Source organism: Salvelinus alpinus, chromosome 8 (genome assembly GCF_045679555.1).
Source record: "Salvelinus alpinus chromosome 8, SLU_Salpinus.1, whole genome shotgun sequence".
In the NCBI taxonomy this organism is placed as follows: Eukaryota; Metazoa; Chordata; class Actinopteri; order Salmoniformes; family Salmonidae; genus Salvelinus; species Salvelinus alpinus.
In genome coordinates this window covers 87579578-87593699 of record NC_092093.1, presented here as the reverse complement: position 1 = coordinate 87593699, position 14122 = coordinate 87579578, and the positions used below count along the sequence as shown (strand labels likewise).

At 43.4% G+C, this 14122-nt stretch overlaps 2 protein-coding genes across 2 annotated transcripts in view; one reads left to right on the top strand and one right to left on the bottom strand.

The window, feature by feature from the left end:
• The window catches only part of LOC139583845 (GTPase IMAP family member 4-like), a 796172-nt gene that overhangs the window by 145038 nt on the left and 637012 nt on the right, over positions 1–14122 (top strand). The gene's annotated exons all lie outside the window — the stretch shown is intronic.
• The window catches only part of LOC139583844 (plexin domain-containing protein 2-like), a 183950-nt gene that overhangs the window by 118355 nt on the left and 51473 nt on the right, over positions 1–14122 (bottom strand). Inside the window, exon 2 of the mRNA XM_071415391.1 lies at positions 1135–1397. Within this exon, the coding sequence (XP_071271492.1) occupies positions 1135–1397 (263 nt within the window). The remainder of the gene's footprint in view (positions 1–1134; positions 1398–14122) is intronic.

Here is a 14122-nt window from a genome sequence, read left to right as displayed (position 1 = left end):
AAAGGTCACCATGTCATTAGATTTAGGTTAAAAGTTGGGTGAAAAAAATACGAAATTCCCTTACATGGAGGAATCTTTGCAAATCCAATCAGTTGATTCAACATCATCACACTTTTTGGGGGTTGAAATGACATGGAAACAACATTGATTCAACCAGTTTTTTGCCAAGTGAGTATTGTTAGTCAGACCAGCGCTGGGCCGGAAGGAAGCCTCTCATTAATCTGAGGATGTGAATATAAAAGACTTTAGCCTTCCTCTTGAAGACAGAGAGGCATATTGGAAGGTGGAGGTGGGGCGAAGTGGGAGTGAGACTATGGTGGTGGGGGTGACATGACAGAGGGAATGACGGGGTATTTGTGCTAAAAGCCGACGCTGTCCCAGACACACAACGCAACAACAAATGAGCCCAGGAAGAGTGAAGAAAAACAGGGAGGGAGTGTGCGTGTGTGTGTGTGTGTGTGTGTGTGTGTGTGTGTGTGTGTGTGTGTGTGCACTTTGTAGGGTATAGGGTGCTATTTTGGGACTTTACCTGGTCTCTTTCTGAGGTGCTTTAATGTGACTCACCCTCAGTCCGCACACAGACGTTTATGATGAATATCTACTTGGGGGATGTGCTGGGCGTTAATTAGATATTAAGTATTCATCTGCCAAAAGCTCCCCTAGTCAAATTTTTTATCATCATCTAATCACTCTGTTCTAGGGAGGTCTATTTTCTCTCCTTGGAGAGTTGCCAGGGAATATGTTTAGGAGGCAGTTTAACCTGTGTTCATATTCTAATAGAGACCTAACAGAGAACATCTGACATTCTTCCTTCCTGTCTCAGATTATCTGGGGTGTTCACTCTGTGGGCCCAAGTTTTTCCCCTAAATAGTTTTTCCTTGGCAGAACACCAGGCCCCATGAAGTAACATTCAGTGCTACGAACACCAAACGTTCAATTCAAATCAATAGTAATCCATTTTGGGTCTATTCTGCTTGTTGGTGTTCATGTTTGTGTCGTGTGGGGAAAAATATATAAGAACACAAAACAATTGAACCACTTTTTTTGAAAAGGGGGCAACAGAGGTATGTAGGGAGGCCCTCCTTGCATCTTTGCCTGATTAATGGTCGGGGAAACACTGTTTATGTACTGTACCTCTATCTGGGAGCTGTTGTCAGTGTCCTGGCTGTCCTCTGCTGAGAGCAGGCCTGGGAAACCCCCATCAGGTTGGTCTTGACCCTGATCCTGACCCTGCTCCTGGTCCAACTGATCCTGGTCCTGGCTGGCCCTGTTGCTGTCCATGTTACGTGGCTGTTCTGGGGACAGCCACCGCCTCCACCGGTGGCTGTACAGCTTCACATCAACCGCCATGTCCTCCTTAGCCAGAGGCTGCCCTTGCACGTAGGAGTAGGAGTCCCCTGGGGTGCACAGAGAAAGAGAATGAGGGGAAATGAGTACAAGAGGAACAGGCTTGTTGCAGTGACATATTGTAGGTATGTTTATTTGGATCCCCATTAGCTTTTGCAGAAGCAGCAGATAATATAAAGAATGAATATATGTACAAAATGACTATATATTAAATATATTATATATATATATGTATTATATATATTCACATTTATTTAAAAGCCACGAGCCATTTGTTATCATATCCAATATTTTTCTTTGCTCTGAAATGGAAAAGGTGACTACAATACAACTCCTTTAACCTGTTAGTGTGTAGGGGGCGCTATTTTCACTTTGGGGAAAAATCGTGCCCAAATGAAACGGCCTTGTACTCTATTCTAGATCGTACAATATGCATATTAGTATTACTATTGGATAGAAAACACTCTCAAGTTTCTAAAACTGTTTGAATTATATCTGTGAGTAAAACAGAACTCATTTTGCAGCAAACTTCCAGACAGGAAGTGAAAGATCTGAAATCGAGGCTCTGTTCCAGGGCCTGCCTATTCAACTGGCTTATATCTATCGATATACATGCACTTCATACGCCTTCCACTAGATGTCAACAGGCAGTGGGAGGTGAAATGGGGTGTCTAGCTTGATCTGAGGTCGAACAAGAGCTTTTGGAGTGACAGGTCTGGAAATTTCATTGTCTTCGAAGGCGCGAGAAGGAACCCCAGATTGCCTTCTGAAAAGCGTTCGGTATACACGGCTAATATCTCCGGCTCTGATTTTATTTGATACATGTGATAATATCATCGTAAAGTATGTTTTTTCAACCGAGTATTATCAGATTATTCAACGTTTATCGGGACTTTTGGAGTTTTTCGTTGTTTGCGTCGAGAGAAGATGGACATGTTCGCGCCACTTGGCTAGCTAAGGTTGCTAATTCGACAGGAGAAAAGGACATTCTAAAACCAAACAACGATTTATTCTAGACCAAGGACTCCTTGTACAAGATTCTGATGGAAGCTCAGCAAAAGTAAGACAACATTTATGATGTTATTTCGTATTTTTGTGTGAAAGGTTTAGTCCTATTCTCCGCCCTTTTAGCAGGCGCTGTCTCGCAATAACGCAAGCTGTATGTCGTACTAAAGTTATTTAAAAAAATCTAACACAGTGGTTGCATTAAGAACCCGTGTATCTTTCATTTGCCATACAACAAGTATTTTTATGTAAAGTTTATGATGAGTTATTTGTTCAGATTAGGTGAGTGTCAGAAATATATCCGGACATTCTGGGAAAAAAAAGTTTCTACATTTTCACAATGTATAACCACGGTTTGCAGCTCTAAATATGCACATTTTCGAACAAAACATAAATGTTTTGTGTAACATGATGTTATAAGACTGTCATCTGATGAAGTTGTCCAAAGGTTAGTGATTTATTTTATATTTATTGCTGGTTTTTGCTAAAGCTATCTTTGCGGTGAATAAATGCGGTTGTGTGTTTGGCTATTGTGGTAAGCTAATATATTTCTATATTGTGTTTTCGTTGTAAAACACTTAAAAAAACGGAAATATTGGCTGGAATCACACGATGCTTATCTTTCATTTGCTGTACACCATGTATTTTTTCATAAATGTTTTATGATGAGTATTTATGTATTTCACGTTGCTCTCTGTAATTATTCTGGCTGCTTCGGTGCTATTTGTGATTGTAGCTGCAATGTAAAACTATGATTTATACCTCAAATATGCACATTTTTCGAACAAATGTTGTAAGACTGTCATCTAATGAAGTTGTTTCTTGGTTAGTGACTAATTATATCTATATTTTGTCGGTTTTTTGAAAGCTACCTATGCGGTGGATAAATAGCGTTGTGTGTTTGGCTATTGTGGTGAGCTAACATACATATATATTGTGTTTTTGCTGTAAAACATTTTAAAAATCGGACATGTTGGCTGGATTCACAAGATGTTTATCTTTCATTTGCTGTATTGGACTTGTTAATGTGTGGAAGTTAAATATTTCCCAAAAATATTTTTTGAATTTCGCGCTCTGCGAAGGCAGCGGAATGTTGTGGGTGTTCCGCTAGCGGAACCCCGGGGCGAGAAAGGTTATTATCGCAATCATTCTGCTCTCTCCTCAATATAATTTGTAAACCAAGATATTCTCAACTATTGACCTTTTTTTAAGTAGTCAGACTGGAATGAGAAACTATATTGTACACCAGTGGATCGTAGCAGCATAATTACATAGAACAATCATATTTTTTAAGGTCAATAAGGCAGTGGTCCAGTGGTGGAGCCAAAACTCTGCTCTGGTCATTAATTGTCTGCCACTCTCATAATTCACTATCTCAATGGACTATTCCTCGTTGCTTTATGGAGAAATTATACTACTTTGGATGAAACAGGTGCATATTAGCAGTGAAGCCGTTTTAGACACACCAGAGGGCCATAGTCACACCTAGTACCTGGAGTTGTTCCTGAACATGTGACCTGAACAGGACCACGTCAAACTCTGGTCAGGAAAAACTCTGGGCCCGAGTTATAGCTGGGTAGGTCATGTGTTGAGAAAAATCCCAGGGCCAATTGGCATACCTTATCATCCCTAATGCACTGAGGTGGTAAACTGAAGATATGAGAGAAGCTGCGGTGTTTTTAGACACAGAGACGTGAGTAGAGTTCCAGACTGCTGTGCTGACTGACTGCTTTCTCTCTGCAGACGGCAGTTGGTTCCCTGTGTTCAAACGTGTCACAGTGAGGACAGGACACACACGCACACATTCACAGGCACACAGATAAGCACGTGCGCACACACACACACGACATAAGGCAGATTATCACTTCAATGTGTCCTAGAGCCTAGCCCAGGTTTGTCCTTTTAATCACTTTCCCAACTGAAATGTAAGTTCCCAGACCTGACGTTGGTTCTAAGCCTGCCTGACCGTTAAGGTCATTTCAGCTATGCTAATGAGTTTAGCTGTATAAACACACAACAAACCGCAGTTTTTGTCTCCACCACTCGCTCGCTCGCTCTCTCTCTCTCATGACAGAGGTGCTTTGGTTTCTCTCTCTCCCCTTCTCTCTCTCTCTGCTCCTCTCTCTCTTTCTGTCTTCCTCCTCCTCTCTCCCCTCCATCCTTCGACTCTCTCTCTGGGCCCCAGATAGACCAGCAGTGTTCCCCAGGAGAGCAGGAGTAGGGAGGTGAGACCCCAGGAGAGCAGGAGTAGGGAGGTGGGACCCCAGGAGAGTAGGAGTAGGGAGGTGGGACCCCAGGAGAACAGGAGTAGGGAGGTGGGACCCCAGGAGAGCAGGAGTAGGGAGGTGGGACCCCAGGGGAGTAGGAGTAGGGAGGTGGGACCCCAGGAGAACAGGAGTAGGGAGGTGGGACCCCAGGAGAGCAGGAGTAGGGAGGTGGGACCCCAGGAGAGCAGGAGTAGGGAGGTGGGACCCCAGGAGAGCAGGTGTAGGGAGGTGGGACCCCAGGAGAGCAGGAGTAGGGAGGTGGGAGTGCTAGTGCTAATGCACGCAAAGTGGATCCTGACAGATTCACTCTGTAATGAGCATCCATAGAGCAAACAACCCAGAGACCAGTTGCTGCAAAGACAAGAACAGGGAGACTAACTGACTCTCTCACACACACACACACACACACACACACACACACACACACACACACACACACACACACACACACACACACACACACACACACACACACACACACACACACACACACACACACACACACACACACACACACACACACACACACACACACACAAACAGACTTGGTCTTTAACCAAATAAGGCTATCTTCTGTATACCACCCCTACCTTGTCATAACACAACTGATTGGCTCAAACGCATTAAGAAGGAAAGAAATTCCACAAATTAACAAGGCACACCTGTTAATTGAAATGCATTCCAGGTGACTACCTCATGAAGCTGGTTGAGAGAATGCCAAGAGTGTGCAAATCTGTCATCAAGGCAAAGGGTGGCTACTTTGAAGAATCTCAAACATGTATTTTGATTTATTTAACACTTTTTTGGTAACTACATGATTCCATATGTGTTATTTCATAGTTTTGATGTCTAAACTATTATTCTACAATGTATAAAATAGTCAAAATAAAGAAAATCCCTTGAATGAGTAGGTGTGTCCAACCATTTGACTGGTACTGTACATGTCCTGGTTAACTAAACCGTATATTGACCGCTGTAGTCGTAATCATGTCAAACCACAGGTCACACTATCAATAAAGTTAGACAAATCTTTCCAGAAGTGCTTTAATTAAAGGAATTTGGATGCTGATCATGTTGCTAAAACACTAATCTCATTATGGAGTCTAGTCAGCGATGTCTGTTTGGAGCACGTAGCATGCTACTATTTGTTATGCAGATCTCAATGATGTTGTTCTTAGGTGTCTAACACTGCTCCTGTAGCCAAGCATTCACTCACCTCTCCCTCTCTTGCTCTCAGGCCCCCACTCTCCAGCTGTCTCTCACTGTCGCCTCCAACCAACTCAAGTTCATTAGCTACGTCTACCGAGACAATGGATGCTCGCGAGATTCCCTGTCCACCAACACTGTATATTCCGATCCAAAGGGAACCTATACTGTACATTCCAGGAACACATACATTATTTCTTACCCACCAAAGGATCTTTGTTAGACACGTCAATGTATATGGTGGAAAGTTGGCAAAAGAGAATACTTCTGTTACGTGATACGGTTGGACCCAGGTGCAGAGAAGAGACCAGACAAGGAGTCAGTGGTTAAGGATAAACATAATGCTTTACTGAGATATGGTAGCCGCATGAACACAGTTCACTTGAAAAAACAACAAACACTAAGTCTCGAAAACTCACTCAGGAAACGAACGCACACTGTAAACGATTCAAGCTTCTGCAAAGGACCAATGAAAACACACCTATTTTAGCAGGGACACAATCATGAAATAATAAGACACACCTGAGTCCAATAAAAGTATCTAGGGTGGTCTCAGCCACCCTCTGGTGCCAGGAGGAACCATGACAACTTCAGAATACACCATGGCGGGACAATAGATACCCTGAACAAATGTGTTGTATTTTTCACAGAATCTCTCTCTCTGAGTCACCATGAAGAAAAAAAACCTGCGCTGTGGTCTGTTCATCACTCTCTCTGTAATGGCTCGATACTTCTCCCAACTGATCTAGGGTTTGAGAACTCTCATTGTCAAGGAAAGACTTGCTCTGTGTTAGTCATTTCAGAGGGGAGAGTACGGACCCCTGAGGAACACCACAAATACATTCGCAGCAGGACGAGGCTTCACCCTGGATGAGTGTGTTCCTTTAGCTTTTGTGTGAGAGGAAATCTTTCCCCTCCGTTCCTCTTTCACTCCCACTGAATACCCAGCATACCTTCGCTGTGACTCTCAAGAGCGGCTCTTCTCGCCCGATTCACGCCTGTCAGAACGACTAACCGACAAATGCCAGTAGAACTGTAATTCGGTTTAACCTACAGCTTTCAAGGACATTTAGGAGATCATAAAAGCACGGTGTAAAGGCGTTGTCTGCCCCCCTTCTTTTCATTCTGTTTGGGTATTTGGGTCCTTCTGGTTGACCCCTTTCTCTGGGTGTATATCTGACTCAATGGCACTGACAGGACACTTCCGTACAAGGCTGGCCGATACTGGAGAGAGGAATGCTGTGTGTGTGTGTGTGTGTGTGTGTGTGTGTGTGTGTGTGTGTGTGTGTGTGTGTGTGTGTGTGTGTGTGTGTGTGTGTGTGTGTGTGATGGAATAGTGTTGTTGGAGGGAAGCCTTTTGGCATAAAGGCTCCATTAGTTTCCTAAGCTGTGTATAACTCTCTTTTTCAGGGGTGTCTTTTCCACCCTTCTCCCACTGAAAGCTGCTTCATCAATGTAGCAGGAGCCCCTGCCAAGTACCCTGGAGACACCACCCTGGGGCCCTAGGGTATCCACAGAAACCCTGGACATATAAGCACCTATCTGAGGTGGGGCTGAGAAGCCATAGAGATCCTATAAGACACTATAAGACAAGGTCTACTGATGTACCTAATACTCAGTGCTGTTTCATTTCGATTTTATTTAACCAGGAAGAAACCAGACTGATCTTGTGAGCACAGCGGTCAGTTTGCTTGACCTGGCTATCAGGAAGTATCATTGAGGTCAGAAAACCCAAGGGTGTCTCCCCCGGAGATCTCCCACAGTTTAGTTTGTGCTTTCCTCTGAAAACTATCTCGGAGAAAACAGCAAAAGGGAAACATCTAGGCAGAGAAATTGCACGTAATTGGTTGCACACAATGTGAAAACATTAGAAATTAACGAGGTTCCAAATATTATGATTCCAATTTAATGGGAGTAAATTACAATTATTTCTATGATCGTTCCGGCGGGTTCCCCTCATTAGTGATCCTTCAGTGGGTGGTAATGTCAGAAGTGTTCTGTCATGATCCACAGACACAGCTGGGGGCCTGGGAAATGTCCGCAAAAAACCTCAGCCTTGAGCCGCAAAGTTAGAAACACGAGCCAGAAAAGTTGATGTAAAAAGCAAAATGGACACTGCAAACAACCTTCCCCCCCACAGTTCCTTTCCCCAATTGGTCCACTTGAATGTTTCTGAGCACAACGGGAGAGCCGGGTGATCGTGCTGGATGACATGCTTGAGTAGTCAAGGTCTACTTGATATATTCATCTTAATTAATCTCCTGAAGAAGAAAACAAACAGTGAGCTTGGCCCTTATGGCTGGGTCAGGGAGCGAGAGAAAGGGGAGCGAGGGAGAGAGAGATGGAAAGGCCAGCGTGACGGGGAGAAAATGCCCCCCAAAATAAAAAAGGACAGAGCTTTTCTGTCTAACTAACTGAGGGAGAAGAGAGTGACAGAATGGTTCGAAGTGTTCTATGAGTATGGGTTCTGAAGTCTAACTCTCCTCATGGGTCTGTCTGGCATCGCTCATCCAGGATATCGATTCACAAGATCAACACTATACTACAGGCCAGAAATCCATAAAACACATCAGTAAAACCAGCGTGGCACAGAGTGCAGACACTGCCGTTGCTTGGTAGAAAACGAATACTAGATCAAGGTAAATAATTACATCGAAGACAAAAGCAGTGGGTGACTGCTTGGATGTTTATTTCCAAAGAATGAGATGGGGTGGGAGGAGAGGAAAGATGTACACTACTTTTATTTTCTGTCAGTCTTAGACAGCAGCAAACAGCAAAAATGGCCTGTGCTCTGTGTCAAGAGAACTTGAAGCTTCTCAGATATGTCCACAGGTCCAGATGGGGGTGTCAGACAGAAAGGTTTGACCAATGGTTCAATTATTTGAATTCCATTTCCTATAGGTTTTTTTTCTGCATACTTTCCCCAGAGATAAAATCAGATCCAGCCTCAACTGCAATGTTGTAGGGAGTTGTAGTTTCCAACAGGCCAATATTTGACATAGTTTAGCGCACAAAACGTCGTAATTAACTACAATGACCATAATCCCATGCGCATCTACTTGTCCGGTCTGTGTTTCTTTTACGCCTGCCACCGAAGAGACGAGAATGCACACCTTGATGGGATATAGCGAGCAGCTGTTGCTTCGCGAGGCATTTCTACCTGAAAATACATAATCAAAGTTATTAATGGTTGGAATTCAGCAGTCATGAAAGTATGCCTTAATTACTTTGAAGAACTGCAAAATAGTGACTTTGTAACAGTATTGGCAGCATCTCTGTAGAGATGAGATGATGACGTGGGATGAAATAATAAAGTCATGAAATAATACGAATGTAATATACACAGCAAATTAAATATTTTATTAAAGTACTGTAATTTGAATATATGACGGTTAATAAGTGATAAGCTGTAACGGGCAATCACTACTATCATGGGACAATTTATGAATTGTTTCATTCTGTGCTGTTACAGCATTCAACCGCAAAAATCGAAAACCGTGATTATTTTTTTTAAATAATCCAAACCGAAACCGAACAGACTTCAAAAAAACACTAATAGCTCAGCACTACCCAAGTGCAATGGGAATGGGTATGGACATACTGACACATAGTGAGGGAAACAGCAAGAGAAGAAAACAGAGGGAAAAAAGAATGTGTCCAAAATAGCAAGCTATCCCTATATATGTAGTCCACTACCTTTGAACAGAGCTCCATGGGCCCTGGTCAAAAGTAGTGCACTATAAGGAATAAAGTGCCATTGGGGATGAATTCATAGATAGAAACACCTTCCAGGAGAATACTTAGCAGCCATGGTCAATCTAAACAGAGGGAGTAGAAAGCAGAGAGAGGATTTGACTTATGTGTCCATAAAGAGAGTTTTAGTGAAAATGGCGGACCTGATTTCACATTAAATATGAGATGATAGATGAGGTAGGGGGGGTTGTTTACAGATCCTTCACAGACTTACTCTGTACTCTCTCTAAAAAAACTCTTCACAGCCAACTCTCAGTTCATTTCATCGGTTACAGCTGATATTACGCAGAAAGGGTAACGCGTTGATTTTAGTTATACTACTGGCTTTGATTATAATCTACATGAATCTTACAGTAGTTCAGATTAGCCATAGTTTATGTTCTTTGAGGGAGTAATTGTTTTACGCTGTAGACGCGTCTGATTTGTCTGTTCTAGAAGGCGTGGAGACAAAAAGAGGAACGTTAAGAATAACAAAGACATGAAAGCCACCTTCCAGCCTCTGTAATTATACAGAAGAAAGTGTGCTGTTCTCTCTACCTGTTTCAACATGTCCTAATTACCCCGGAGAGAAGACATAGACAAATTAGTAGTCCTCCTAGGGCAAACAGCACCTGTAAATCGTACCATATTCTCTATGTAGTGCACCACTTTTGACAAGGGCCCACATGTAATAGAAAATAGTAGTGCATACACAGTCAGGTCCATAATTATTGGCACCCTTGATAAAGATGAGCAAAAAAGACGATAAAAGAAATAATACAAATACTGAGCTATAATGATCAAAAGGAGATGATTGTGGACGACAGGAAAAAGAGGACCGAGCACGCCCCCATCCTCATCGACGGGGCTGTAGTGGAGCATGTTGAGAGATTCGAGTTCCTTGGCGTCCACATCAACAACAAACTAACATGGTCCAAGCACACCAAGACAGTCGTGAAGAGGGCACGACAAAACCTATTCCCCCTCAGGAGACTGAAAAGATTTGGCATGGGTCCTCAGATCCTCAAAATATTTTACAGCTGCACCATCGAGAGCATCCTGACGGGTTGCGTCACTGCCTGGTATGGCAACTGCTCGGCCTCCGACCGCAAGGCACTACAGAGAGTAGTGCGTACAGCCCAGTGTATCACCGGGGCCAAGCTTCCTGCCATCCAGGACCTCTTTAACAGGCGGTGTCAGAGGAAGGCCCTAAAAATAATCAAAGACTCCAGCCACCTTAGTCATAGACTGTTCTCTCTGCTACCGCATGGCAAGCAGTACCGCAGCGCCAAGTCTAGGTCCAAGAGGCTTCTAAACAGTTTCTACCCCCAAGCCATAAGACTCCTGAACAGCTAATCACATGGCTACCCAGACTATTTGCAACCCCCCCCCCACTACGCTGCTGCTACTCTCTGTTATTATCTATGCATAGCCACTTTGACAACCCTACCTGCATGTACATAATTATCTCAAATACCTCGACACAGGTGCCCCCGCACATTGACACTGACTCTGTACCGGTACCCCCTGTATATAGCTATTGTTATTTACTGCTGCTCTTTAATTATTTATTATTCTTGTCTTCTACTTTTTTAAATGTATTTTCTTAAAACTGCATCGTTGGTTAAGGGCTCGTAAGTAAGCATTTCACTGTAAGGTGTATTCGGCACGTGACAAATAAAATGTGATGTGATTTGATTTGAATGTATGAGCATACAATACAACTTTATCAAGGGTGCCAATAATGATGGACCTGACTAGATATATCAAGAGGGACATTTGATAATGCAGTCCATATAAAAATATTAAAAGTGGAACAAAGTATTCCCAAGAGTCTTGTAACATGTTTGGGGCTGTCGTAAAAAAAACCTAGTGTGACGCATGCCGAGCGGAAGAAAGAGGCGAGAAAAATGGGCCATAAATAAAAAACTATCTCCACCCGTCCAAAGTGTTAATTACTTCCATGCAAGAGCTGGGAGATGATCAAGACTAATGTTGTGTTCACACTCTGGTCCGCTAGTGTCCGGGGAAACTCTGATCCAATGAAGGGTTCTGTCACAGTGTGTGTGTGTGTGTGTGCGCGCGCACTCTTCTGGGCTCCAAACAAGAATAAAGCAGTTACATCACAAAATGAACATAACAGTACATCGTACTACACATTTTAACACCACTACTTTACCACTACATATCTATAATCTACAACATTACAATGCACGTGTGTGTAGAGTGTGTGTGTTAGCGTGTGTGCCTGTGTGTGTCTCTTCAAAGGCCATACGTTCCATAAGGTGTAGTTTAATCTGTTTTTAAATGTAAAAAAAAAAAAAATCACTGCTCTCGTGAGTTACTTGATGTGGAATAGAGTTCCATGTAGTCAGACAGAGAGCATAAGAAAGCCAGAAAGAAAGAAGAAACAGATAAAGAGAGAAGGACGAGGTGGAGAACCACAAATAAGTGTATTCCTGGGTATCATTACTGTACAGTTTGAGTGACAGAGGGCTTGTGGATTTCCACATTCTGGTCAGGCATCCATTTATTTTATTTCACCTTTATTTCACTAGGCAAGTCAGTTCAAAACAAATTCTTATTTACAATGACAGCCTACCAAAAGGCAAAAGGCCTACTGCGGGGACGGGGGCTGGGATTAAAAAATAAAATATAAATATAGGACAAAACACACAGCATGACAAGAGAGACAACACAACACTGCATGAAGAGAGACCTAGACAACAACATAGCAAGGCAGCAACACATGACAACACAGCATGGTAGCAACACAACATGACAACAACATGGTAGCAACACAAGATGGTACAAACATTATTGGGCACAAACAACAGCACAAAGGGCAAGAAGGTAGAGACAACAATACATCACGCAAAGCAGCCACAACTGTCGGTCATTTTCCATGATTGAGTCTTTGAATGAAGAGATTGAGATAAAACTGTCCAGTTTGAGTGTTAATTGCAGCTCCATCCAGTCGCTATCTGCAGTGAACTAAAAAGACGAGCGACCCAGGGATGTGTGTGCTTTGGGGACCTTTAACAGAATGTGACTTTGCAGAACAGGTATTGTATGTGGAGGATGAGGGCTGCAGTAGATATCTCAGAGGGTTTTATAAAGAAGCATCAACCAGTGGGCCTTGCGACGGGTATACAGAGATGACCAGTTTACAGAGGAGTATAGAGTGCAGTGATGTGTCCTATAAGGAGCATTGGTGGCAAAACTGATGGCCAAATGGTAAAAAACATCTAGCCCCTTGAGAGCACCCTTACCTGCCGATCTATAAATTACATCTCTGTAATCTAGCAGGGTAGGATGGTCATCTGAATCAGGGTTAGTTTGGCAGCTGGGGTGAAAGAGGAGCGATTACGATATAGGAGACCAAGTCTAGATTTAACTTTAGCCTGCAGCTTTGATATGTGCTGAGAGAAGGACAGTGCACCATCTTGCCATACTCCCAAGTACTTGTATGAGGTGACTACCTCAAGCTCTAAACCCTCAGAGGTAGTAATCACACCTGGGGGGAGAGGGGCTTTCTTCTTTCCAAACCACATGACCTTTGTTTTGGAGGTGTTCAGAACAAGGTTAAGGGTAGAGAAAGCTTGTTGGACACTAAGAAAGCTTTGTTGTAGAGCATTTAACACAAAATCCAGGGAGGGGCCAGCTGAGTATAAGACTGTATCATCTGCATATAAACGGATGAAGTGCTGCTGCTGCTGCGTCTGGCTCATTTTGAGTGATAGAGTACAGGACAGAGTACTGGTTGTGTGTGTGTGTGTGTGTGTGTGTGTGTGTGTGTGTGTGTGTGTGTGTGTGTGTGTGTGTGTGTGTGTGTGTGTGTGTGTGCGCGTGCGCGTGCGCGTGTGTGTGTGCGTGTGTGTGTGTGTGTGTGTGTGTGTGTGTGTGTGTGTGTGTGTGTGTGTGTGTGTGTGTGTGCGTGTGCGTGTGCGCTTATGTGTGCGCATGTGTGCGTTTGTTTGTGTGCGACAGAGTGCTGGTTCTCATTCCACATTTCAATTTAGAAGCTGAGGTAATGTACAGGTCTGCTCCTCGGCCTTGGGGCACTTGAATAATTCTACCATGAGAGAGAGCAGGCCTGGCAAGCAACGCATAAGTAAGAATTACACAACAACTGTTAAACATTACACCACGTCGCTATTCGCTACAGTATAATGAGCACACGTAGTGTTTTTGTCATTCGCTGCTGACAAAGCAAGACAAACGTTGTTACGGAATCTTTTCACACGTTTCGCATAAAAGGACTACATCTCTCATCTGAGTGACCTCACTCTTCTCTTCTCTTCTCTTCTCCAAATATTGCTCCCTCAGAGGTCTTGCTCAGCAGAGCCCAAAATTGAAAGTGGTCAAAGCTGTAGCAGTGAATGGACTGGGTTAGGATGTACAATAAGCCCTGAGTTCCATTCAGACACGCCACTTCACAGACAATACCAGTTCCTTCATCCCCTAAGCTGTCACCTATGCGTGTGTGTGTGTCTGTGTGTGTGCTTGTGTGCATGTGTGTGCGAGGATGCGTATGATAGTGTGTATGTGGGTGCGTGTATTAA